General features: G+C 49.4%; 1 protein-coding gene across 1 annotated transcript in view; it reads right to left on the reverse strand.

The window, feature by feature from the left end:
• Nucleotides 1–6,819: 6,819 nt before the first annotated feature.
• The window catches only part of HSPG2 (heparan sulfate proteoglycan 2), a 122,286-nt gene continuing 101,925 nt past the window's right edge, over nt 6,820–27,180 (reverse strand). The window contains exons 80-103 of the mRNA XM_036743736.1: nt 26,479–26,677; nt 24,558–24,655; nt 23,267–23,533; nt 22,856–22,965; nt 21,981–22,128; nt 21,779–21,895; nt 21,290–21,307; nt 20,861–20,978; nt 20,157–20,301; nt 19,600–19,699; nt 19,248–19,357; nt 18,672–18,780; nt 17,866–17,964; nt 15,648–15,869; nt 15,048–15,292; nt 13,023–13,194; nt 12,332–12,454; nt 11,937–11,987; nt 11,092–11,167; nt 10,433–10,511; nt 10,021–10,085; nt 9,713–9,796; nt 9,301–9,404; nt 6,820–8,623 (exon numbers count right to left, since the gene is read on the reverse strand). Coding sequence (XP_036599631.1) covers nt 8,451–8,623; nt 9,301–9,404; nt 9,713–9,796; nt 10,021–10,085; nt 10,433–10,511; nt 11,092–11,167; nt 11,937–11,987; nt 12,332–12,454; nt 13,023–13,194; nt 15,048–15,292; nt 15,648–15,869; nt 17,866–17,964; nt 18,672–18,780; nt 19,248–19,357; nt 19,600–19,699; nt 20,157–20,301; nt 20,861–20,978; nt 21,290–21,307; nt 21,779–21,895; nt 21,981–22,128; nt 22,856–22,965; nt 23,267–23,533; nt 24,558–24,655; nt 26,479–26,677 — 3,032 coding nt within the window. The 3' untranslated portion in view covers nt 6,820–8,450. The remainder of the gene's footprint in view (nt 8,624–9,300; nt 9,405–9,712; nt 9,797–10,020; nt 10,086–10,432; nt 10,512–11,091; nt 11,168–11,936; nt 11,988–12,331; nt 12,455–13,022; nt 13,195–15,047; nt 15,293–15,647; nt 15,870–17,865; nt 17,965–18,671; nt 18,781–19,247; nt 19,358–19,599; nt 19,700–20,156; nt 20,302–20,860; nt 20,979–21,289; nt 21,308–21,778; nt 21,896–21,980; nt 22,129–22,855; nt 22,966–23,266; nt 23,534–24,557; nt 24,656–26,478; nt 26,678–27,180) is intronic.

A 27,180-nucleotide genomic window follows, 5' to 3' on the forward strand; every position in this document is an offset into this window, starting at 1 on the left:
TCCTTTTGATCTGCTTTACTTAAGGAAAGCAATGTTAAGGGGTTAATCTTACTTTAATCCAGTATACAAATAACATCCACCTAGTTCAGGGGAAAAAGCCAGCACCCTGAATTACAGACCAAATATAATTTGTAGTTATCAACATCTGGGTGTACAGCTGGGGAGCTCATTGGAATGGCTGGCCCAGAGTCACAAGCATGCTGTGGCTCAGAGCTCCAAGCGAGAATGCTAACCTTTGCGCTTATATATCCTGACCTCACCCAGGCTGGGCATGGAGAAGTTCCCCACCCCCAATATCACATCAGATACAAATCAATGGCTCCCAATTGTGTGAGGTAAATAAAATGTGAAGACTTCACAGGGAAGAAATGTATAAATATATGTCTATATCTATACTAAGAAATGTTTAAAAATCAAGAAATAGGCAAGTGAAAAAAAATTCTGAGGTCTGATATGAGTGAGAGTCTGATGGCTCAGCCTCTGGGAAAGTTTACTCTGAAACCTTTTGTTCTTTCTTCTGGTTCTGGTTTAAAGATTTGCTCAGTAAGAACAGTGTCAGAATGACCTGTTTTTCTCTACTGTAAAGAATGGAGAGGGTCTCCTCCTCCCTTTTTCCTATTCTCCTTCATTAGATTTATAGATGTCACCTCAGTTGTAATCATTAACTAAGGGAATGGGAATTGGAGTTTCTGTGCCTCAGTTTCCCAGTTCTTTGTCTAACTTTCATGCTCAGATTGTAAGTCCACCTCCCAGCCAATGGTGAGAAGGGTCAGAGGTGGGCAGGAATTCTCTTATGTTAGGTGTAATTATGGGCACCTAGCCCCTTGTAAAGTGCCTCCCTTGCTGGATTTGCTTTAGCGGGGGATGCCCAATTCTCGAGAATTTAATAAAATTTATTTCTGTTCCCATCCTGAGATGGCTCCTTATTAACTTTTAATTGGTGAGGGTCTTTCATCCCACACACAATTGTCTCAGTGCTGAGAAAAACAAAAACATCCCACTTTATATGCCCCATTCAAACAAAGGCCAGAATCATTAAAGGTCAACAGCAAAAGGTCTCACCTTAAATACTATTACATTGTAATTGTGAGGGCTCTCACTCTTGGTGGTGTGCTGATGTGGAGACTCTGGGTAGCTGAAGCTAAGAGCCCTCCAGCTCGTAAACTCAAATGCTGGGACTTTGTTAAACTCTGGTAACTATGAATCGGGTTTTGAAACAGACAATGTCTGTCTGTTGATGTTTGTAATTTGTTTATATTTTGCTCTGAAGTTCAGGGTGCTGGCTTTTTCCCCTGAACTAAGTGAATGATGTCTGTATGCTGGATTAAAGTAAACTTGTCAACCCCTTAACATTGCTTTCCTTAGTAAAGCAGATCAAAAGAACCTGGGCTTTTGCAGCATTCTTGTTGTTGGGCTTGTGTAAAATGAGGGGGTTGGATTGGATGAACTCTGAGGTTTCTAGAGCTATCCAAAGACCTTGTAGTTATTTATTTGTGTGGGTGTAATATCCCCCCAGTAAGGTATAATTTCCTTGAAGGCAGGGATTTTCATTGTATTTGTATGCTCTAAGAACAGTGTCTTTCAGTAGTAGGAATTTAAGAAACATTTGGTTTTTAGTTTGCTATGTGGTCTGGGAAAAGCTGCCCCTTTGGATCTTCCTGGTCAATATAATTGTTAAGACAAGTTGAGTTACATTGGCCCTATAAAGTTAGTTTCAGCCTGAGATATTGATTGTTCTCTCCCAGGTATGCTTTCTCCATATATGCCTTCCATGCCTTCATCCAAAGCTTCCAAAAAATCAAACAAGAGACAGGCCCAAATCTTCTGAGTGTCCCCCAAAGGCACCCTGGTTTCTTTAGCTGATTTGGAGCCAGAATAGTCTTCAAATCCCAGCCCTGCTGGATAACATATGAACTTTCTGGGCTTCATCTTCCTCATCTGGAAAAGGCAGCTAATACCTTCCTCCCAAGGCCATTGTGAAGAAAGTGTTTATAAGGACTAAAACACTATAGGAACCTGATTATTATTCTGTGGAACCTCTGTCCTGTGCCCCCTTCCTTTCCCCTAGCCATGGCACCATGCCCTCCTTCCTCAGATCTTTTAAAAATGTCTGGTTTCCTTAGAAATGTGGTCAAAATTTACTTCCTTATCAGGAAGGCCAAGGTGACTGGGTCACTCTCTCCCAAAGTACCACTTCTGTAACTAGTTCTTGTCATTCAGAACCAACCCCAAAAAGTACATCTCCTCCTATTAACAAATGAAATATTTGTAATGCACCTAGTTGTAAAGCACCATAGAGTTTGGCTCATAGTAGGTGTTTAATAAATAAATGCTTATTCCCTTAGGGCTGCTCCCCTCCCTACTCTCCCTAGAGCTGAAAGGTCTGCAAGGCAAATTCAGGAGTTTATCAGATGCAAATAGTAGGCATTTGCTGAATGAATGAAGGGAGGAATAAATGAATGTGAAAGGAGTGCTAGGTTTAGAATAAGAAGGCCTAAGGCTGAAAGACTCCAGAGATGGGCTGCTTACTTCTAGTGTGACTTTGAACTAGTAGTTATGGAAAATTACTTGGCCTCAGTTTCCATATGTGTGTGTGTATGTGTGTACATGGGTGTACAAAAAGAAGGGGTCGTAGGCAGTTTGATGAATGAATGAGGGAGTATATGTGACTGACCTCCTGTGTTGGTAAGCAAAATGGGCTCCTTAGCCCTTAGTTCAACAAGTGCCCTTGAATAGTTTGGCTTTTGTTCCATTTGAGTAATTGAGTATATTTCATTGAACCTTACTAAGTGCTAAGCCCCAGGCCCTAACCCCTATTAGGTGTAAAACCTATGTGGGTGTGGATTGGCAACTAAGGTGGGGCCCAAGGTAGGGCTAACTCCAGGGAGGGCCTAGTTTACATGTCAGGGACAGCAGAGGCTTTTAGACCACATGGGTTTAAGTCCGCCTCTTTGTGATGATTCTAGGTCACGTGGGTGAGTCGCATGTGTGACTCATCTCTGATGCTGAAAAAGATATAAAAACCAGGGGTTGGCTGTCTGTTCCTTGGAGCTCCCTTACCCACAGCAGTGGTGGCTCGTGACTCTGGGCCAGCCCTGGTTCTGAGCTCCCGGGCTGAACCTAGATGTTGGTAACTATGAATCTGTATTGGGTCTGTCTGTTGATGTTTGTAATTTGTTTGTAATTTTCTCTGAAGTTCAGTGTGCTGGTCTCTTTCCCTGAACTAAGTGAATGATATTTGTATGCTGAATTAAAGTAAGCTTGTCAAACCCCTTTAACCTTGCTTTCCTTAGTTAAGCATATCAAAAGAACCTGTGCTGTTGGCAGCTTTCTGGGTACTGGCTGTGGGTGGATTTTACACCCCCACAGAAGCTGCTAGCTGGATTGTTGAAACACCTCCCCATCATTTGCTTCCTATTCCCTGTAAGACCTTTCTGAGACTCAGTTTCCTCATCAGTCAAATGAAGTGTGTACTAGCTAGAAGTGAGTAAACTCCAGATTCCTTATCAGCTCTGACCTTCTTGCATAAGGGCCCTGTCCTCTAAATCTGTGACCCTGTCCTTTTCTGCCCCAGCTCTCCTGATCCCAGGCTCTAGCACCTCTTCCTGTGGCTTGGGCTTCTACTTCCTCTGCCGTAACAAGAGGTGCATCCCTCAGAGCCTAGTGTGTGACACATGGGGCATCGACAACTGCGGCGATGGCAGTGACCAGACCTCCCACCCCCCTGCCAGCTGTGAAGGTCAGTGGTGGGCACAGGCAGCCTTAACTGGCATTTGGGGTAGGGGAGGCTACAGGGGGAGGCAGGGCTTGGATGGGCCTAATCGGCTCCCATTTCTATGCACATGAAGCTTTACAAAACACTTTTCTCTGACAACCCTATGATGTAGACAGAGTAGGGGAGAAACTCAGGCCCTCAGATGGAATAAAAGTGGATGCCCTGGAAAGGGGGATGAACCTGGAATAAGGACACCAGATTGAATCTGGAGTCTGCCAGTATACCACTATGACCCTGTGACCTTGGCTGAGTGTCAGCCTCATTTTCTCCTCTTTGAAATGAGGGGGTTGGACTAGATTAGAAGTTCTCAAAGGGTGGCCCAGGGACCTTTTTAAAAGGGGTTCCAGAGATCACACAGTCACAAGGAAGAATCATTGCTTTGATTAAAAGGCCAAAATCTGAAGTCAAGAGGTCTGCCGGAAGAGTGTCTTTGGGTCTTCGAGCTGCCTGCCCCGTGCCCTCCACCCCCACCCACTGTGGTCTTGAATACTATTTTAGCACTTTATGGTTTACTAAGAGCTTTCCTCATGGCAGAAAGAACTGTCACCCTCATTCTCCAGGAGGAAATTGAGGTTCAGAGAATTGAATGATACAGGTAAAGTCCCCGGTCATCAGTTGTCCAGTGCCTGCACTGACCTTCCTTGTGACTTCCCTGACCACAACATTCCTCCTCAGACTATAAGCTTCCTGAGGGCAGGGACTGTCAAGCTTTTTGTCCTTGTAGCCCCAGCATCTAGCATAGGGCCTGGCATACAGTAAGCACTTAATAAAAGCTTCCCCCCCTGCCCCATTCATTCATTTATTTAAGGGTAAGAGCTGGGATTCACACCCAAGTCTTCTGACCTTCACCCAAGTCCAGAGCACATTTTTCCCTTCCCCAACCCTGCCCCTGCCCCCTCTACCCTGCACCAACTCCATTTCTATAGTGTTTTAAGGCTTACAGTCAACCAATGAAGAATCATTTATTGAGGGCCTGTTATAGGCCAGGCCCTGGATCCTGGGGATTCAAGGACAAAGGTGAAAGTCCCTGCCCTCAAGGAGGCTCCCCTCTAACCAGAGGAGACTGTGTACACATGCATAGTAGCTGCCATATAGATACTGGGTATATGTTTATTTTTGAAGGACAGGGCTAGGGTACAAGCAGCTGGGAAGAAGCAGGAAGGGCCTTTGGGGAGGCAGAACTTAAGCTGGGTTTTGAAGGAAATTAGGGATTGAAGAGTTAGAAGTGAGGAGGGCACTCCAGGCCTGGGAGAGCTCCTCTCCTCGCAACAGCCAAGTATGAATATTGCCATTCCACATATGGGATAACTGAGGCCCAGAAGGGTGATGTGGTGATGTGAATGAGGTCACGGAGGTGGTAAGTGGCCTTGGGCCTGGGAATAGAGTTCCAGTCCTGACATTAAATCCCCTGGTTTTTTCATTTCAGCCTAAGGCTTCCCCTTGCCTGGGGGGAAGTCACCTCCACTATTCAGCAGCCTTAGGGAAGGGGCAACCTGGGAATGGACAAGATGGCTTTAAGAGGCTCCTTCTTACTGGAGGATTCTGGACTTGTCAATTCAATAAATCTCATGCACTTTTATTAAGCACTGACTGGGGCACCAGCTACCCAGGTGCACATAAGACACTGACTGGCCCTTCCCTCAGGTGGCTCACAGTCTGGGCTCAGTAACAAGCTGGGAACTGGGTAAAGAAGCTAGTGTCCCTTCTCTGGCAATGTGGGGTAGGGGGATCAAGAGCCCTGACTGTGCTATTTACGCATTTGCTGTGTTCACATTCTCTGTACCTCTGTCTCCACATCTATTAAAGAATATGGTCCCCGCCTCCAGTCACAGGGGCGTCTCAAAGGTCATAAAATAATGGATGCGAAAGGCCAAGGGGATAAGGTGGGAGGGGCTCCCAGTCACTGGAGGTCTCCAAGTGGAGGCTGGGTAACTGCTTGTCTGCCATGTTGTAGAGGCAGGTCCTATTCAGGAATAGGTTAGATTGGGTGCCCTAAGGTTCTCTCCAGCTCTGAGATACTGTGTTTCCAGCCGTGACCATGGCCAACCCAACGTCTCCTGTCTTCTTGGCAACTCAAGGATCTCCGAACCCCAGCAGCAGCAGTGGTGGTGGCAACAGTGAGCCCAAGAAGAGCTGGCCTGCCCTGCAAGAGAGCTCAGCCACAGGTAGCCAGATTCTTCTTGATCCTTGCCCACCTTCTACCCAGTTTTGAGCCAGAGAAACCAGGGACCCCCCTACACACACCTGCTCACATTTCCATAGAGGTGTGAGGTTTGGAAGGGTTTCCCTACAATCACCCCAGCATGTCAGATGAGCCCAGCTTGACAGATGTGGAACTCAAAGGTTGAGTTTAAGTGATTCGTCTAAGGTCACACAGCTAGTAAGATACAACCCAACTCCCTTGATTCTAAGTCGGATGCTTCTTTACCTGCCTCTCATCCTGGAATGAAAAATGGGGGATGATGTGGAGGTCAAGGTCTTCAGCATGGCCTGTGTCTCTCATTCCCTAGGGCAAAGGTCACCAAGGACTCTGCTGGCATCCTTGGTGCTGCTGGCCTCCATGGGGGCTGTGGTGGGCCTACTGTGGTGGTGCTGCTGCTGCTCTCCAGCCTGGACCCTTACCAGGACCAGGGCATCCAAATTGCTCCCCAGCTACGGTTCCATCCCCACCACCTGCTGCCCCTTGGGTCTGCCTGGCTGCCTCTGCTCAGGCCAGGTCACCCCTCAGAGGGTGGCAGCTGAGCCGGTTGGCCAAGCTGGGGGGCAGGGGCTAGTGCTACCAGGGCTCTCCCTGCAGCTCTAGCCTCAGAGGGGACCTGCCTAAAGGCCCCAGATTTTTACATACCCCGCCCCCCAAATGTTATGAGTTCTGTCCCAAGATGTTGCTTTTACCACTCCCCTCTCCACTCATCATTTCATCATCAGTAGCTAGCATACATACAGCCCTTTTAGGTTTGCAAAGTGCTTTCCATATGTTAATTCATTTGATCTGAGCTCATCCCAATGGATAGACAGCTTCAGCCCTGGATAGAAGAGCAAGCACCTGACAGGGGGTAGCACCTTTTATTGAAGAAAGACAAAGACCACTGGAGGAGCCTCCCTTCCCCATTCCCACCCTGAAGGCCAAGGACATTGCTGGAGGGCACCCAACAGGAAGGACTCCAGGGAGGTTTGTGGAGTGCCAGGCCCCAGAGGTGGAGGGAAGACTGGAAGAGATATGACCTTGGCTTCATTTCTTCATTCCTAACTAGGACCAGAGGAAACATTGTCCCCATGCTGGGCCTCCTAAACTCCCCCTTAGATTTGATGTGGGGGTCCAGGGGAATTGAAGCCCAGATCTGAGTTCTCTCACCTCCTTCTCATCAGTCTCAAGCTCTTGGCGTTCCCCTTACCCACAGCTAGCACCCTGATGTCTCCTAATTCACCTCTTCCTCCCTGTGCACTGCCCCCCCTCACCCTACAACAACTGATGGTCCACCTCGGCCTCCCATCCTTCCGCTAACCCCAGCCAGACTGACTCCAGGGGAGCCCAGCCATCTCTCAGTTGGCCTTGGATGCCAGGGCCGAAGCCTGAACAGGTTTTCACTTTTCTGAGCTTTGCCTTGAATAAATCCTTTTTTGAATTGGGTGTGTAGACATCCCATCATCTGGATGTGTTTCTCTGATGACCAGAGAAAGTTGGTGGGCTAGGTCTCAGCTGTAGGAACTCTTGGGTTGGAGGGCATATGGAGGTTTGAGGAACAACAGACTGATTCAGTGGAGACCAAAGTGCAGGGCCAGTGAGGTCTGTGGTGGGCTGGCACCGTTCCCCTCAGTCTCCTCCTTAACCCCTAGACTAAATTCCTCGAGGGCAGGGAGCCTTCAGCACCCAGCACAGTGCTTTGTACTGGTACATGGTAGGAGCTTTATAAATGTTTTGAGTTTGGGGGAAAGAGGCAGGGCAGAATGATGCTGGGGGTGTGGAGAACATGGCAGGCTGGTACTGGGGGAGGCATGGAGGTGGGCAAGGGAATCTGCCAGGCTAGGGAGATGAGTCAACTTTGGCCACATAGTCAGCAGAAAGGGGCATAGGGATCCCCTGCTCCTCTCTGCCCAGTGTGGGGAAATGAGAAGGTCTCAAAGTCGGCCAGTGGTTCCAGGGAGCAGAGGGAGCCCTTTAGCTGCAGGGAGTGGAATATGTGGAAGGGAAGGAAAGCTGAGGGAAAGGGGTATCCTGAGCATACCCTTGTATGCCCAGCTGGAGATTTGGGGATTCTTTCTCCCCAGTACCCCAGGTGAGACAGGAAGTATGAGTTTCCTGCAGAAAGCAGGGCAGACAGGAGAAGGGTCCTGGCACCAGAGCTCACCTGGGCATCTCATGGACATCTGGTTCTGGCATTGTAGAGGACCTGGCTAGTACGGGTCCTACTGTGCCCAGCCTGACATTCCAAGGATTCTGCTAGTTTTTTGGGTGCATGTTGGCATCCCACAGTGCCCATCCCTACCCCACACCTCACCCTGTGGCTTTGTCCCCCGCCAACCCAAGGGGCAGGGTCAGCCCAGCCCCAAGGCGGGTAGCAGCAAAGCATGATGGTTGCCTTTGTTTCTTACAAAATAATAATAATAATAATAATAATATATAATCATCAGTATTGTCCTCTCCAGGGGCACGTGGCCCAGGAGTCTGCATGGGCGCCTAGGAGGGGCAGGGGCGGGTGTTGGCACCGGCTTGGACATGGTGCTGCAGGTCCAGGGGCTGAGGGGGAGGACCACCAGGGTTAGCACAGTGCAGCACCAGGTTCTTGATGCAGCCTGTGATGCCCGCATCAAACCTGCCCCCAGTGAGCGTGACTGCATCCGGAGCCCCACCTGTCAGGGAGGGAAGGCTCATCAGCATGGTGGATATACAAGACCTTCTGGCCTGCTCACTCCTGCCTCTGGCCCACAGCCTCTGCCAGTGAGGAGGGCTGGATCATGGATCCTGGATCCATGGATGGATCAGCGTAGATTTAGAGCCCGAAGGGACCTTGGAAGCCTTCCTTGTCTAATCCCTTTGCTTTACTCATGAAGAAATAGTAAAATTTATCCTAGGTCACAGGACTACTAGAGGCCTTGGTGAGAGCTGAACTCAGCTCTTCCTGATGCTAAGACATCTGGCTCTAAACCCAGTGCTCTTTCTCTTGTGCTATGACTGAACTGTGAACCAGCTGCCCCAAGAATGGTTCTGACCTTCCTCCCCATCAGGCTGCCTTGTCCCTTCCCCATGGGCTCAGGGTTCTTTTGACAGACAGATAACAACAGTCATCATATGGGTTGCTCTTTAATAAAGAACATTCCCTCCACACCCATGATGCAGATCACACAAGGGTTTTTAGTCCCATTTTATAGAAGAGGAAGCTGAATTTCACATAAGTTAAATGGCTTGCCCTGTTGGTAAGAGTTGGCCTCAAGTCAGATCTCCCTGCTCCTCCATTCCTCTTTCCCATTCCACCCACTGAGCTGCCTCTTGATGACCCCTGGAGAACAGGGAGAATGGTATGCCTTACCAATGTAGATGCTGCCCTTTGTGTTGACTGCCACGTTGGGTCCTGGAGACTGGCCACTCACCAGCTCCTCTCCATCTACCTGGATGGATCCACTTCTGCCCTCTCTGTGGGGATAATGGAGTCAGCCCCTACTTGTCTTTCCTGGGCTGTTCCTGGGGAGTTCCCCAGGATCAACCCCTCTGTCCCACTCCATTCTCCAAAGGCCACACCCACCCTTCTTTGTGGAATCCCCAACCTCCCCAAGGATCAGCCCTCCTAGCACCAGTGCCCTTGGGGTAGGGGAGCAAAGCATAGAGACCCAGGGAAACTCAGATATGACAGGCAGTCACCATTTTGCTTCTGGTCCCTCCCAGAGACAAGCTGAATGCCAGGCTGCCTCTTCCTTTCACTTCCCCCATGCCCAGCACCCTACCTAAAGGCTGTCACTTTGTGCCATTCGCCGTCATTGATGGGATCCTCAGAGATGATGTGGGCCTCACCGCTGCCCAGCTGGTAACTGTGCACAGAGCCCCAAGGGGGCATGAGAATCAGCCAGATAGGGGACTGGCCAGAAGATTCGAGGAATCTGCTGCCTCCCCTGGGAGACCCCTGATCTCTCTTTGGGAGAGCCCCAGAAGGGTTGAGCTTGGGGAGAGGGGCCGGAGGAAAAAGGGAAGGTGGAGAGATTGGCATGGATCACCTGTTAAAGAGAGGTGACATTCAGGGGGATGGGGAACTCACCTGAAGACTAGATGCCCATCTTGTAGCCCCAGGCTGATGAAGTCCTTGCCTTCCTCTCTGGTCTCCTACCAGGGAAACCCACAGTTGATCTGGAGGACTGGAGGTCCCTCAGCAGGACTCACAGAAGCGCTTAATAAATGCTTTGGAGCCGAACTGAATTGTCCTATCCCCCTATCAGACTCTAAGTCCAGTGCACACGGGCTTTCCTCCCCAAACCTGGCACGGTGCTCTGTATACAGCAAAGGGGTAATACATGCTTCATTGAAGTGAATTGCCAAACGTTTCATAAAAAATTGACAAGGTGAGAAGAGGCTGAAGCTCCTTTTCTTTGCAGAGTCTCTGTTCTTTCTCCTCCTCCCCCCAGCTGCCTCCCTCAGCCCAGAGCCGCCCCCCCCCACCCAGCCCTGCTTACCACACCCTGCCAGAGCAGGAGGCCATTAGGAGTGGTGGTCCGAATGTCCAACTCAATGGTCTCTGGAACATTGGGGAGGCTGGACGAGGAGGAGAAAGGCACATTGGCTTTGGAGATAGAAGGCCCCTCAGAGACCTCCTAGGCCAACCCCTTTGTCTTACAGACTAGAAAACTGAGAGCTGAGCCTAGGTCTTCAGCCTCAAAGTCCAGTCCACTACCAATGTGGCCTGAACCAGATTAAAATGTAATAGGGAAAGGTTTAACAAAGTCAAATACAACAGAAGACAGATAATGTAAATATGAGGTTTTTAAAGTTATTATGCACCCGCAGGGATGCCCATATATGGTTTGGTGGTCCTGGTTTCTTTTTGAGCTTGACACCCCTGAACTACATCTGACTACTCCATGCTGCCAAGGCAGGGAGGCTGAGGGGACCCCAGCCATGCCCTGTGCCCCTTTCACATCACTTCTGGGCTCCACTCTGGGCCATTTCTCCTCCCAGAGATGCCACATGGTGAACACAGACTAATAATTGCTAAGGGTAGCCCCCAACCCTTTCCACAGTACTGAAACTTTACAGGGTGAGATTTTCTCCCAAGAACCTTACATGTGTGTTTTGGGGGTGGGGTGGGAGTGGGAGGAGGGTACAGAGGCCTTACCTTCGAGGGAACACACGGCTTGGGAATGACAGGTAACCACCATCATGGAAATAGGCTCCATATTGTCCAGGGGCATCTTGGGAGAGAAAAGGGGGAATGAATGAATAAATGGATGGATGAAATGAAAAAAAAGAAATTTAAGAAGCCAAGGGTCATCCTATGCCACTTTAATTTCTCTAGACTCCCTATCCCAACTTCAAGGGCTCTGGGCCCATGGTTAGGGGAAGAGATTCACCCACAGCTCCTGTTATCCTTCCTATCCCTAGACTGCCTCAGGTCAACCATCCCTGCCCTGGTCCCTCCATGCCTATGCAGAGCCGCCCACTTGGCACAATCTGCTTCTAAACTTTGTAAGCTACCTTCCCTTTGTCACCCCAACCCTGATCCAAGGGTCCACAGGGCCCTGCATACAATCAAAGGTTGGGCTAAATGTCTTGTGAATTGAATCATCTGTACCTAAGAGATGTGCTGGCTCAACAGCCTGTGCTGGGGCGGGGCGGGGGGGGGGGGGTCACCCTCTTGCCAGTCTAGACTATAAGCTCCACGAGGGCAGAGATTGTTTCTTAGCTAAGCTCCATGTTTCTCCCACAGCTTCTGAACTCAACCAAACTGAACTGTCTTCGCCCAGGCACATCTGCCCACTCAATTGGCTATTCCTGGGTTGGGGGTGGGGGGTGAGGGAAAGGAATCCTTGAGACCAGGGACAAGAATGAAGGATGAGAAATGTTTGGAGGAAAGGGGAGGCAAAGCCCAGGACAGAGTGGGTGGAGGGAATCAGCTCCTTGTTCTCTCCCTTGTCCCAGGGTTGTCCTAGCTCAGGTTGGTCATAGAGTGGGAATACGCACCATTGCCTCCACTGCCCTCGAGATGCCAGTCAGCTTCAGGAGGACCTCGGCCTGTGGGAGAGGGGGCAGGGCCTGGTCATCAGTCAGCACTCAGCATTTGTCCATGCTGAGCCTAGACTCGAGGCCCAAAGTCAAAAAGGCTCTCAGAATGCTGGAGCTAGAACAGACTTCAGACACAGTCTAATCCAGCATCCTCATTTTCAGACATGAAAACCAAGGCCTGGAGAGGGAAGGTGACTTCTCAAGCAGTTCTCAAATCCAGGTTTTATGACCTGCCCCTCCACTCCCCACCTCCACCCTGTGAAGAATTCTCTCTGCTGTGTCAGCCTAAGATAGTGGCCCAGGGGCAGAAGAAGAGCCTGGGCAGGGGGCAAGGGGGAGGAAGGGTGGGTTACTTTTTTGACATCGAGGCCCAGTGAATCCAGGTGGGCAGAGGCAGCGGGCACCCTGGCAGGTACCTCCATGAAGGCAGGGTTCTGGAAGTAGGCAAGGGTTTTCTGCATGTTCACAGAGGTCTCCTGAGGGGGAAAGGGCACTGATTGGCATCCGGCATCACAGTTCTCATTTCTCAAGTGATTTGCAGTATACAAAGGAGGGGAGTACAAGCGGGATTATTACTATTTCATACAAAGGGCATCTGGGGTTCAGAGAGGCTGTTACTTGCCCACATTCATCCAGCAAGTAAGGAGAGCCCTAAGAGAATGAGAACTGGATTCAGAGTCAGAGTCAAGAGTCAGACCCTGAATACCAGTGGGTTTGAATCCTGGTTTTTTAACTATCTGGATGGGCAAGTATCTCCCCTGTAATGGGAAGAAGCCTGGGCAGATGACCCCAAGCCCTTTTCTAGGTCTTTTATCTTAAAAATGTCCAAGCTGGGACTTGAACCCAGGTCGTCTGGCTTCTCGTACAGCCTTCCTTCCCACTGGCTCTGGGTCATGGGGACTTTGGGGAATACCCACCCACCTCCTTTTCCTTCCCTTCCCAGTGAGAGATCATCCACAGGAAACACCCACTTGTCTCCCTTTCCTTCCCTTGTACCCCTTCCCTCCTGCCCAAGGATATCCTGCCCATGGGGCATTCACGCACCTTTGAAACCATCAAGGCACAGGCACTGGAACTCATACTCGCCGGCAGGCATGCAGGTGGCACCATTCTGGCAGGGCTGGCGCTCACAGGGAGAGCTGTCATAGCACTGGCCTACACCGTGGCTACCCAGGAAGCTGTAGGTCATGTCCAGTCGCTTCCCATTCACTGACACCTGGAGCCAAAGAAGGCAGGAGTGAATGCTTGGATTACTGGAGACAAGGAGAAGAGTCAGAGAGGTGGTCACTGGCCCAGGGCCTGGTGGCCTAACCTCATCTCATTTGGCCTGGTGGGCCAGAGGCCAGAGTTTCCAGGGAGATGCTCTCCTTTCCCTATATTCCTACTTTCACCCAGGATCCTGACTAAATTTGAGGCAGGGCTATGGGAAGGTCAAGGAGAAAGGGGACCAGCAAGGAGGAGACAGTCCCTGCCTTTGAAGGGGCAGATCTCAGTCCGATGCATAAGACACAGTCCCTGCCCAGGACACGTCCACCACCCTAGTGGTGTTCAAGTTCTGAGTTTCCTCGTTTCTCAGCTGAACTATTACAGGAGCTGCTGCTGGGTCTCCCTGCCTCCAGACTCTCCCCACTCCAGTCCCTTCCATACAGCAGCCAAAGGGATTTTCCTAAAGGATGGGTCTGTCCATTTCATCCCCCTGGCAGTAAACTGGAATGACTCCCTATCGCTTTTATAATTAAATGTATCCCTTCCATTTGGCTTTTAAAGCCTCTCGGAATTTGGCCCCAACTTATGTACTCAACTTTATTCATTCTCCTCCCCTTCCCCCATTTTGTGGCCTGTCCACACTGGCCTTCTTGCTACTGTTCCTTCCAACCCATTTCCCATCTTGAAGCTTTTTCTCCAGCTGTGCCCCCTGCCTGGTGCACACCTCGAAATCTGATGCTTCCCTCAAGACCCAGCTCAAGTACCACCTCCTCTGTGAAGCTTTCCCTGATCTCCAGCTTCTAGGGCCAGCCCTCTCTAATTACCTCACAATGACTTTGTTGTATGTGCTGAGATTTATCCATGCATCCTCCCTCCAACCATCAAACCCTCGAGTCGGGTGGAGAGGGGTGGGTGAAGGAAAGGAATCCCTGAGACCAGGGACAGAATGAAGGATGAGAAATTTGGAGGAAAGGGATGGAAAAGACCAGGACAGAGTGGATGGAAGGAACTCCTTAAAGGTAAAGACTATTTTTAATTCTCTCTGTCTTTCTATCCCCAGGACCTGGCACATAGTAGGTACTTAATAAATACCTATCTATTCACTGATTAACAATAACAGCAACTCCTATTTTCACAGTGCTTCAAAGTTAGCAAAGCTCTTTTAGATATGAAGTTATTATTGTCAGCCTCATTTTATAGATGAGAAAACCGAGGCTCAGAACCCTGTAAATAATAAAGTCATGTATTCGATAGCCAGTCACAGCCTGGTAGCACTGGACTCGGCAGACAGGGAGACCTAAGTTCAAATCTTGCTTCAGACACCTACTCGCTATTTGACCTTGGGCAAGTCATTTAAATCTCTTTCAGTGTGAAATGGGAAGACTAACAGCCCCTGTATCACAGGCTTACTCTGAGGGTCAAAGTTGATAATGGACATAAAGCACTTTGGAAATCTTATGATGGTACGGAAACGTCGGCAGCTATTTTCATTAGAGAGCGCCAGTGACTCCACCGTATGGATGAGGAGTCAGCCTCTTGAACCTTAGGAGTCAGGAGGATGAGGACCACAATAATAACAATGATAATGTGATGACTTAACTCTCAGCTGTTACAGTCGTCATTATCATGGCAACTGTAACAGCTGAGACTTAAGTCCCACTTTGAAGTGTGCAAAGCGATCTGCATAGGTGATCCCACTGGAGAATCACAGTAACTGTTTCAAAGGGTGTTACAAATGGAATTATTTCTATTTTACAGAGGAGAAATGAAGTGACTTGCCTGTGGTTACACAGCTCAGCAGAGCCAGGAAGGGAGAGCCTGTCAGAGTTCAAGAATGGCAGGGCTGGGAGTTGGAAGGCTCACCTCGCCGATGCAGCCGTGGAAGTGGGCACTGACATTGGCAGCAGGTGGCACAGCCACCGAAGGCTCCACGCCACCCAGGTAGAGGAGAGTGTGCAAGTTGAGGCCTTGGCTTTTGCCAGGGGAGGATCGCTGCACTGGGCGCCCACCATTTACTCGGAGGCTGCCATCTTTATTGAGCCGCTCTGCAGACACACGGTGCCAGCGGCCGAGGGTCAAGGGTTGGGTACTCCGGAGCACTGCTGTACCTGTAATGGACATCAGGAAAAGGTAGGCTTAGTTCTGTCCCAGTTCTTGAAGGAAGGGGTTACTAAGACCACACTCTAGTCCTATGGCTTGGCACAGGGCCTTGAGTCCCCTGGTATTTCAGATTGGTGCTCAGTTTGGCACAGGAAGGATTCTTTGGATCAGTCATTCCAGCTGCTCAGGTCATGGCAAGGCATGCCCATTTATTAGTCCACTTTAGGGAGCAAAGACTGCCACCCAGATCTGGTCACCTATCAAAGGCAGCAGGGACTTAGACACCCATCTCCCTATCACTCAGTGCCCAAGGTGAGTGCCTGGGTCCATTATCCCTACCTGCCACACCCACATGGTACTCACCTGAACCCAGCTCATAGCGAAATTCTAGGTGCCCACCAGCCATTGCCAAGGACACAAAGTCTTCAACAGGTGCACCCTTCCCACCACTGAAGAGCAGGAGTCCCTCAGGAGCCAGCGGCTTGAACTCAAGGTCCAGGCGTAGTTCATGGTGGGTGTTGGTGAGGGCAGGTAATGCCAGGTATGAACCAGCACCTGACAGGGCTGGTGTAGTCACTGTCACACCTGGAGCAATGATGAACAACTTCAGCAAAGTTGCAGGATATAAGATAAACCTACACACACCATCAACGTTTCTTATATTACCAACAAAACTCAGCAGGAAGAGATAGAGAAATTCCATTTAAAACAACTACAGACAATATTAAATAATAACTTGGCAAGACACACACAGGAAAGATATGAATGCAATTACAAAACACTCTATACAAAAATAAAAATAGATCTAAATAATTAGAAAAATATTCATTGCTCATGGGTAGGCTGAGCCAATATAACAAAAATGACACTACCTAAATTAATTTACTTATTCAGTGCCATACCAATCAAACTAGCAAAAAACTACTTTATAGAGCTAGAAAATAATAATAACAAAATTCATCGGAGGAACAAAAGGTCAAGAATATGAAAGGAATCAATGAAAAAACGAGAAGGAAGGGGACCTAGCAGCAAAAGATTTTAAACTATATTATGAAGCTATAATTATTGAAACAATTTGGTCCTAGGTAAGAAATAAGTTGGAAGTGAAACAAATTAGGTATAAAATAGACAGAAGCAAATGAACACAGGAACCTGGTGTTTGAAAAACACAAATATCCAAGCTTTTGGGGCAAGAACTCAGTTCAATTCAACACAGATTGTTGGGAAAACTGGAAAGCAGTCTGTCAGAAAATAGGCAAAGACCAACACCTTACACCATACACCTAGACAAGCTCAAAATGAGTGAATGATTTAATAAACATTAATGGTGATAAATTAGTGGAACAGGGGAGAAATTACCTGTGAGATTTATGGATAAAGGAAAAATTCATGAACAAACAAAAGATAGAGAGGATCACCAAAGACAAAATTGATCATTTTGATTACATAAAATTTAAGTTTTTGCACAAAGAAAACCAATGCAACTAAAATGAGAAGAAAGCAAGAAAAGGGGAAAACTTTGCAGCAAATTTCTTTGATAAAGGTCTCATTTCTAACATATCTGAGGAACTAAGTCAGATCTATATGAATAAGCTCCATTCCCCAATGATAAATGGTCAAAGGATGTGAATTAGGCAGTTTTCAGAAAAAGAAATCCAAGGTTTCAATAACTATATGAAAAAATGTTCCCAATCACTAATTATTAGAGAAATGCGAATTAAAACTCTCAGTGGCTAAGATGACAAAAAAGGAAAATGACAAACGCTGGAGAGGACGTAGAAATACTAGGTATATGAAATACTATGGCATACTAGGTATATTACTTACACCACTACTAGGTCTGTATCCCAAAAAGATCAAAGGAAAAGGAAGAGGACCCGTATGTGCAAAAATATTTATAGCAGCTCTTTTTATGGTGGCAAAGAATTGAAAACTGAAGAGATATCCCTCAATTGGAGAACAGATGAACAAGTTGTGTTATAGGAATACAACAGAATACTATTGTGCTAGAAGAAACAGGGGATGGTTTCAGAGAAATCTAGGAAGATTTGTATGAACTGATGCAGAGGGAAGTGAGCAGAACCAGGAGAACAATGTATACAGTAACTGTAATATCGTAAAGATAATCAACTTTGAAAAATTTAGTAACTGATCAATACAGTGACCAACCACAACTTCAAAGGACTTATGATATAAAATGCAATTCACTTCCAGACAGAGAACTGATGGACTCAGTGCAGACTGAAGCATATTCTCTCTTCTTTCTTTTTTTTGCACATGGCTAATATGAGAATTTGTTTTGCACAACTATATATATTTGTAATTTTTTCCCCTTGCTTTCTCAATGGATGGAGGAGGGGAAGGAGGAGAGAATTTGGAATTGAAACAAAATTAAATTTTTAAAAAAGTCTCTGTGCCTTAAAAAAATTTTTTTTAAGTCTCCTGATCGGTATACATGTTCCCTTTTTTTTGTTCCTCCCCGCCGCCCCCCCACCCCTGCCTCTTTTTCCTCTCTCTCTTTCCCTGTCCATTGGCTCATGGCCCTAGGCCCCATCTTGTGATGAGAGCTGGCATCACTTACCTTCCATGCACTTCTCCCCAAAGCGGCCCAAGTGACAGCGGCAAGAGTAGCCCCGGCCATCTGGGCGGTTCACGCAGGTGGCATCAGGTCCACAGGCCTCTGGGGAAGCAGAAAGGACAGGGCAGTTGAGGGTTAAGAATTGGGAGGGGGAGGGAGAAAATGGCTGGGCATCATCCGAGCCAAGAAAACCTCCATTCCTTCTATGCATTGGGAGAGGGGAGGACACTGAGGCAGTGTCTAGAAGGGCAGGAACCAAGGATGTGGCAGGTAGTAGAAGCTGGAGGTTATGTTGGTATGCATCAGAAGAGAGTGGATTGGGTGACAGATTCCTAAGAAATATTTGTTGGATTCATAGCCCAGAGGTTTAGAGCTAGAAGCAGGGGTAGGCTGGTAATTGTTTAACACCTGGCTCTGTGTACATGACCCACGTTTAAGTTTAATCTGTATTATTATCATTTTCCCCCATTACTTTCTGAAATCTACACAACCAACAAAACAGTAAATCAAGTTCTGGTGTGAAGCCTTTGCTGATCCCTGATGTGTAAATACTTAAATGGAAAATTTAACACCCAGCTCTCAGGACCCAGTTCCACCTGGCTCCAGAACACACTCGTCTAGAGGGGCCGTTGACTCTACCTCTTTCATTTCCCAGTACAGGGAAGAATAAAATGAGGTAATCTGTAAAGAGCTTTGCAAAGGTTAGTGTTGTGTAAATACTGGTGATTATTTCTTCTTGTTAAGCCCCTTGCCTTCCCACCACACAGGCTGCCTCCCTTATATCAGACTGACTGGTGACTGCCAGATACCTGGATGACAATGCAAGGCTTGCGAGTGTTCACAGCGGCTCCCGGTGAAGCCGGAGGGACAGGAGCACACGTAGCTGCTGCTCTCAGAATCCTGGCAGAACCCCCCATTCTGCAAGGCAGACCCCGCAGGTCAGGCCTCCAGTGCCCCTGATCCCCTGGGCCCTGCCCAGAACAGGGAACAGAGGCTCTCCCTCCTCCTGACGGTCCCGGAGTGCCAAGGCCCCTAGGTCCTGAAGGTCCCCTGGTGCCAAGTCCCTGGGGTCCTGGAGGCCCTCCCTCCTCCTGGGGGTCCCCTGATGCCAAGGCCCCTAGGTCCCAGAGGCTCTCCCTCTTCCTGGGGGCCCCCTAGTGCCAAGGCCCCAGGGTCCTGGTTTCTATTCTCAGGCTCATTAGGAGCAAGAGAAAGAAGGCTTTTGGAGGAACAGGAAGAAGGGGCAGGGAAGGTGGGGAAAGGTGACAGAAGGAAGGGCCTAAAGGCAGGAATTGGTCTGTCCAGGCATGGGCCAGCTGTGGGGTTAATTGGGGCTGCCAGTAGAGGGCTGTTGTTCGGGGCCCAAGGGTCGGGGATGACATCACCTGGCAGGGCCTGTCCTTGCAGGTGGGGCAGTGGGAGATGCCATGGGCTGTGAGGTTGAGATCATGGAAAATCACTTCCTCTCCCTGGATTCGAAGCTCCCGCACGCAGCCTGAGGAGGCAGTGGATGCTGGAGCTGGGGCAGGGTAGCCACCTCTCCTTGACCCCAGGAAGATCTCCTATGCCACCAACATGCCCACCCACATTCACATATACTCTGTCATGCAATGCCTGGGAGCTCTTTCCTAGCTGATGGAGCAGAGTGGAATTAAAAGAACCTTTCCCTGGAGCAGGCAGCTTGGGGAACATCAGAGGGCTGAAACCCCTTCTGTGGGGAGGGAAAGTGAGCCATACCTACAAAGCCACTGCTTAGGCCAGCTTTGGGAATGGCGGCGTAATCTGGGTAGCCACCCAGGTAGAGCTCCTCATTGAGGTCCAGGCCTTGGAATTTGCCCTGGAGGGAGATGAGTGAAAGGACTGATGAGGAGCTGAAGGGGAGGTTGTGGGAAGCCTACTCGCTGAGGGTACCCTTAGACCCTTCTCTGGCTGCTCCTGGCCTCTGCCCAGTTCTGGGCCCTCACCCGCAACAGGAGCCAGACCAGGGCCCTTTGCCCACTGTTTCCCACTTTGATGCTAGACTGTGCCCCAGGGCAGCAGGGATGTGGAAGAGAACTTTGCCCTTCCCCCAAACTGGGGCAGACCTGGCAAGAGCCTTGGAGGGCCTAAGGGCTCCCTGAGGGCAGAGACTGTAACCCTCCCATCAACCTGGGGACTCCCTGAGGGCAGGCCTGTTTCTCCCTTCTCCCACTGGGAGCTCCCTGAGGGCACACACTGTGCCTCCCCCATCAGACTAGGTTTTGAGACATCATTGAGAAAAGGAAGGTATCGGGGAGAAGTGCTAAGGGCCTCACCTGGGATGTCCCATTGACTGGGGACAGGTTGCCCACAATCAGGGAACCCTGGGTCAGGTTTCGAAGCAGGGTCACCGTGTGGAACTGGCCCAGTGCCAAGGGGGTGGGGTGGCGGATGGTGGCCATGCCAGACCCAGCATCAAACCTGCTCAGGTCAAGAGGTTAGTGACAAGGGAGATCGAGATCGGAAACTGTGGGGAATGGGGCAAGACCATGGGAGAAAGGGCAGTCCAGGACTCTTCTAATTCCTGTCAGGAGATCCTAGAAGCTGCAAGTAAATTGGAGGAGTTCTGGGTCCTGCTCTGGGTCCCAGTCCATCCGTGCATAAGGCAGGTAGATCTGTCTTCCATCCCTCTGTCCCAGAGGTGTTGACAGTCATCCCAGATCTTTCTCCCCAGGCCTATGCTTCTCACTTAAATACAGACCCAGTTCTGACTCTGGAAAGCCTTTCTAGACCAAACCTTTCTAGCTCTGCTCTCCAATTACTCAAACAACCAATCCTGACTACCCTGCTCCTTCCAAACACTTGGGACTCCCTGAGGGCTGGGACTGTGTCTCCCCCATAAGACTGGGATCCCTTCAAGAGCAGGGGCTGTTTCCTCATGACTTGTCACCCAGGCGACCTGACCATCCCATGGCCCTGCCTCAAACCTGTACAAGATTCTGAGAGAAAGTGGGAGTGTGGGGAGAGCAGGGCATCTCACCGGAACTCTGGCCTCCCGCCCACCAGGCCAAAGGAGATGAAGTCAGGCTGCCTGGCTGCCAGATTGACAGCGCTCCCAGGCCCTGGGATCCGCTTCTGCCCATTGTAAATCAGCATGCCTATGGGGAATAACCAAGTCAGAAGCTTCCTGTCCAGCGTCTGCCTCCTCTCCCCTCCTCCCATGCTACTGCTCAAGGCAGGCTGGTTCTATCCCTACCCAGCCTCCCAGTCCCACCTCAGTCTTTGGCTCTTTCTGAGACAGTCACCTGGCCTGTTTGCCCCCTTCTCCCTTTCCCCTGGGGGAGCCTCCGGATTAGAGGGAACCAGCTAAGCAGTGACAGAGAGGTGGAAAACTCATGCCTGTCCCCACAGAGGGATCAGTTAAATGAAGAAAGCCCCAAAGGGTGTGTGGGGAGGGCAGAGGACTTACCGGAATAAAGGAGGAGGGCTGGACAGGAAGGGCCGAAGACAGGCAGAAAGGGAAGAGTGGAGAGAAGCAAGGGGCATGGGCCAGGATCAGGAGAGGAGGGAGAGATGGGGAGAAGGGGAGCCGGGAGGAGGAAGGGGGATGGAGCAGATGAACAGGACAGAGAAGAACGAAGAACAACAGATCATGTTGGAGAATCCAGGAGGGGAGGCACCATGGAGAGAGAAGAGGAAGAGATGAAGAATGAATAAATGAGAAGAGACAGAGAGGAGAAAGAAGGGAGAGAAAGATGAGATACCAGTTGGTCTGTATGTGCTCTGAGATAAAGAGGGGCAGAGTTTACAATGGCCTGGAAACCCGGGGGCTCAGCTGAGGGGAGGGGGTAATGTAACAGGGGAAGTGGTTCTACAGTGAATGGGGTCTTGAACCAGGCCTCCATCCCCGAGGCTGCAGTAGGGACCCTACCCCACCAGTGACCATCTACCCTCTTACCATCTGCAGCATCAGGCCTGAAGTTGATCCGGATTTCAAACTTCCTATAGGCGTCCTTGATGGTGGGCAGAGGCAGGAAAGAGTGTGGGGTCTGGGTGAAGTAAGGGACCACCCTCTCTGTGGACAAGGCACGGTGGTCAGATGGTATGACCCACTAGACATGGCAGGGGAGAGTTGGAGGTTGGCATCAGGGCAATCTCACCTGGTACCTGGAGGCGGGCAAAAGCTTTCACTTTGCCCTGGCGGTTGGTAGCAGTACAGATGTAGGTGCCAGCATCTTGAGGCCGGACTGAGGGCAGTGTCAGCACATTGTTCTCCAGATGACTGTCTGGGGGAAGGTCTCCCTCCAGCTGAAACAAAACACAGCCTCTTGTACTCAGCTCCAACCCCTTTGTCACCTGCCTGGTCCCTGGCTCTAAGGCCTGGCACCACACATGTGGATATTTGGCATTCTACCATTGCTTGTCCATTATCTCTGAGAAGTCCTTCCTTTTACCCCTGGGCCCTGTGATGCAGTGTAGTGAGAGCTGAATTTGGAGTTAGGGAACCCAGGCTCCAGGCCTGGTACTCCTTAGCTGGGAGCCATGAGTGAGTTCTTATCCCTCTCATAGCCTCAGTTTCTCCTTCTGTAAAATGAGGGGTCTGGAGGAGGAGGTGACCTCTGAGGTTTCCCCGCCAGATCTTAGAGGTTGCTCCTGCATCCCTCAACCACCAGCATCAGTCATAACCTCTGTCTGGGGATGAGGATTCGAGGGCCACGTGAGTCTGTACCTAGGAAGTCAGCCCTGGATCAGGGAAAATACACTGTAAAGGGAAAGGCAAGACTGCAGGATGTTAGAGCTATAAACAACCTTAAGTGACTTAGGCTAACTCCTATTTTACCAATTAGAAAACTGAAATGGCTTACCCATGGTCACATAGCGAGTAAACCTTTGAGGCAGCATTTGAACCCACTTCTCTTGAGTAAGTTCTTTCATGTCTCTAGGTTTCCTCTTATCTTCAGGTTTGACCCCACTTTTGGTCTTTCTCTCCCTCCAGTGACCTTCACATTCCCTCTCTTCCCACATAGGTTCCTACCTTGGTCCAGGTGATGTCCGGAGTCGGGAAGCCAGAAGCCATGCAAGGGAAGACGGCTGTGGAGCCAGCGGGCACTCGGACCTCGGGAGGGGCTGAGATCTGTGGCAGAGCTGCAGGGGGTAGGAGGCACATATTGTGAGATGCAGACACCTCGTGGGGCATAGAGGCAGGTCTGGGAGGGAGTATATTAAAGGACAGAGCTGGATTAAAAGGGAGGGGGTGGGTATGGCTGGGCTATGAGATTGGGGTGGGGAGGGTGTGATTGACATGAAGTGGGATGAAAGGTGGGCATGGCTACATTGGAAGCTTAGGGACCCCCAGATCATGGTGGGGCTTGGTGATGGGGGAAATGATAGGTGTGGAAATCAAATGATGTGCAGGACACCGGAGGGATCTAAGGCAGGCCTTTACCTTGTACGAGTAGCAGCACATGAGACTGGGTGGTACCCGCGGCATTGGTGGCTGTGCATCGATACTGCCCAGCATCTGCCTGCTCCACATGGGCAATCCTGATGGTGCCTCCACTCTGCACAATGCCTGAGCGCAGATGGCCCCCCACTTTGCTCCAGGTGATGTGAGGCTTGGGGTCACCCAGGGCCAGGCACTCAAACTCCACAGCATGACCCACCACTACAGTCTGCACTGATGTTCGGATGTTAATGAGCACAGAGGGAAGAGCTGGGGAGAAAATAAGGGAAAGAGAGGGATTCAGAGAACAGACCCCAGAGGATGGAGAGGTAAGAAGGAAATGCTTATCATAATCAAGAAGCCAGAGCAGTCAAACTCTGAGAACAGCAAGGCAGCCACCTATGCCAATATCTCCCAAGATGGAATTGGTTTGTCTCCTACTCCAATGCTGCCACTCAGCAATTTATAAAAGTTTGGAAAGCCCAAATTTCTGTTTCAAAATCTGGTTTATATACTGAAAAGCTGAATTCCTGCATTGACAGGAAGAACAAGAGAGGATTCACTGAGATCTTTGTGGCCTGGTTACCAGGTTGGCTTTGCCTTTACCAGTGTTCCCCTTTCTTACATGTATCCCTGAGGAATGTCTTGTACAATGGGCTGGGCTGTAAGCTGACTGAGGTCTTTTTTTTTTTTTTTGAGGAGGGAAGGCAGGGCAATTGGAGTTAAGTGACTTGCCTAAGGTCACACAGCTAGTAAATGTGTCAAGTGTCTGAGGCCGGATTTCAACTCAGGTCCTCCTGATTCCAGGGCCTGTGCTCTAGTCACTGTGCCACCTAGCTATCCCTCCCTAACGTCTTAACCACATTGTCTGAAGAGTGATTACTTTGTTACTGTGATCCTTAATCTCTCAGGCTAGTCTGTGTCAGAGATTATGCTACTCTAACATCCCATTCATAAGGTATACGTAGGATTATCTTAACGTTGGAAGGGCATGTGATCTCTATGATTTAAAAGGCTGTCTAAAGTCCCTCAGATCCTTCCCCTTGCTAATTTCCTTTCCTCCCCACCCATCTGCAGAGGCTTGAGGCTTTTTGCAAATTTCTAGGACTAGACAAAGACTTTCATCTATGGAGTAGGTAGGTGGCCCAGTGAATAGATAGCACTGGCCCTGGAGTCAGGAGGACAGAAATTCAAATTGGGTCTCAGAACTAGCTGTGTTACCCTGGGCAAGTCACTTAACCCTGATTACCTGCAAAAGAGAAAGAAAAAAGGAAAAAAAAAGACTTTCACCCACCATGAACAACTAGCTGTGCACTAGCCTGGGCTTGGCCCCATGGACCATGTGCACGGCAAATATATGTCCCTTGGCAGCTCTGGTCCAAATTCTGGATCCTGTAAAGAAATGAAAGTCCAATATTGATGATGCCAGCAAAGGCCAGATAAACCGCAATGATGATAATGAGAATTATAGTGTTTAACAGTGTAAGAAATGGGAGGAGGAGTTTTGTTTCCACAGAACCAAAGGTGTACTTCCCCCCAATTCCCCCACCCCAGCTTTAGCAGAAACCAGGCCTCAAGGTCAGTCAGGTGAGAGGTCAGAGGCTTGTACTCATGTGCATGCTTTTTGAGAAGGCAGTCTGGGGAATTAGAGAGGCCAAACCCACTTGAACCAGTTCAAGCTTATCTAGGGTCTGGTCTTGGTCAAGAATCCAGGCCTACTGATTTGCATAATTTGCATAGTTAAAGAGGGAAAGTAGGGGAAGTAAAAGAATGTAGTTTAATCCTAAACTAAGACAAGGAAAATCCAATTAACTTCACTTTTGCTTCTGTATCCTTATTATCCAACCTGTATAAACTGTACAACCTAGGAAAACTACATAAAAAATAAAGATTGTAAAGTAACCATAACTCTAGCAGGAGTGGAGGGAATGGTTACCCCTGCTCCTGCAGCTATATTGGTGTGAGTGTTCCAGTGAGTACTACACCTGCTCTCTCAAGGAGTATAATAAAATGCCTTCCTCTGCCCACTCTGGTCTTGAGTTTATGGGTGAGAATGGGCAAATCACATGGATCTTCCTAAAGGTAAAGTGAAGGGAAGCAGTGAGCTGTGGAAGCTCCTCTCAGGCTTACTCCTGGAAGCAGTGAGCAGTGGAAGCTCCTCTCAGGCTTACTACTGGATCTTGCCTTGGGGTATCCTGTGATCCCCACTGTGGTGTTAAGAGGGTTACCACTCTGGATTCCCTTGGGGAACACTGTGGTCTACACAGCCTTCTTAAGGGGACATCACTTGGGTCTTCCAGCCCTGTTTTGGGAGCCTTGTGATCTTACTGCCATTCTAAGGGGCCGTCACTTGGGTCCTCCTGGGGTCTGACACTAGGAAGCCTTGTGATCCCCACAGATTAAGGGGGGGCTATCACTTGGCCTTCCCCTGGGAGTCCTGTGGTCTGCACAGCCTTCCTTAGGGATTATCACAGGATTCTTCTTCAGGACTTAGGCCCTGCCTAGGAAGTCCAGTGATCCCCAAAACCATGTTTCTCACAACAGTAACAGCAGCAGGATTTTTCATCTGTAAGGACAAATCACTTTACTTCTGATTCTGTTTTCTCTTTTGTCAAGTTGGGATACCAGTTCTCTGGGCAGCCCTCCTGACTCTCTCCAGGACTCTCTTCCCTGCCCCTAGAACCTATTCTTCCTGAAACTTCACTTCAACCCTGGAATTCACACACTGGATATACCCTCTTCCCCTGCAGCCTCCCCCTCTGGTTGGATGGCACCTCCAGACCCTCCATTTCAAGTAGGGCATCCAGGCAAGATGTTCTTCATTCTTCTGACAACGCCCCCTTCAGGTTCTTTCCAGAACTTTCCCACCCTCCCACTTCATCCCATCTTCCTTTTTCTGTGTTGCCTTCCCCCATTAGAACATAAGCTCCTTGAGGACAGGCATGGTCTTTTTTTTCTGGCTGGTATCTTAATTCTCTTAGGCACACAGGAAGTCCTTAATGTTTACTGATTGATCCATCAGTGATCTCCCAGGGCTATGGTGAGGAGATTTCTTTGGAAATCTTAGCACTGCTGTAATAGGTGCTATTGTTAGGATGATACCAAAGTCAAGACATCCCCTACACATGAGGCCTGAAGCTCTATCATGGGCTCCATGGCAGGGACCCCAGGGACAGGAAGTCTGCCTCCCCACCATATTTGCCTCCCTTCCTCACCGAAGCACCCCATCTTGCACAGTGTGACCCTGTGGCAGCTGCCCTCCTTCTTTGAACCAGTGGATCTGGGTTCCCACGTCACCATCCACAGAGCAGTGGAACTCGACACTGCCCCCGATGCCCTTGGTCTCTTGCTGAGGTGTGATGTGTACGGCTGGGGCCGAGGCTGCAGGGTAGGGGCCTGCAGGGTGGGCACCTGCTGGAACAAGGTTGGAGGTCACAGCTCTGCTGCTCATTGGCAGTCATGGGGCAATGGGCACCTTCCTGGGCAACATCCATTCCTCCCCTCCCACCCTTCTGCTTGAAGACCCATCAGGGAAGCAGAGATGGCACAAGAGGATGGGGGATTCTGACTTACGCTATTTAAAATTTCATCTGCTTTGGAAGTTAGAGACAGAGAAATAAGAAGCAGTTCCCGACTTTATCTATTAAAATTTTTTTAAACATTAATTTATTTTTAAAATTTTCAGTTCCAGATTCTCTGGCTCCCTCCAGCTCCTCTCCCACTGAGTGAGAAAGTTCCTGATTTCTCTGGCTCCCTCCCTCCTCCCCCAAGTCCTCACCCCCACCCCACCCTGCCCCTACTCCAATCCATAACATTTCAGGAATGGAGGGGACTTTCAGCCAACATCGGGTCCAATGATCCAGGCCCCATTTCACAGATGAGGAAACTGAGGAAAATGAGATGAAGTGCTTTGCCCA

Source organism: Trichosurus vulpecula, chromosome 2 (genome assembly GCF_011100635.1).
Source record: "Trichosurus vulpecula isolate mTriVul1 chromosome 2, mTriVul1.pri, whole genome shotgun sequence".
NCBI classification, from domain to species: domain Eukaryota; kingdom Metazoa; phylum Chordata; class Mammalia; order Diprotodontia; family Phalangeridae; genus Trichosurus; species Trichosurus vulpecula.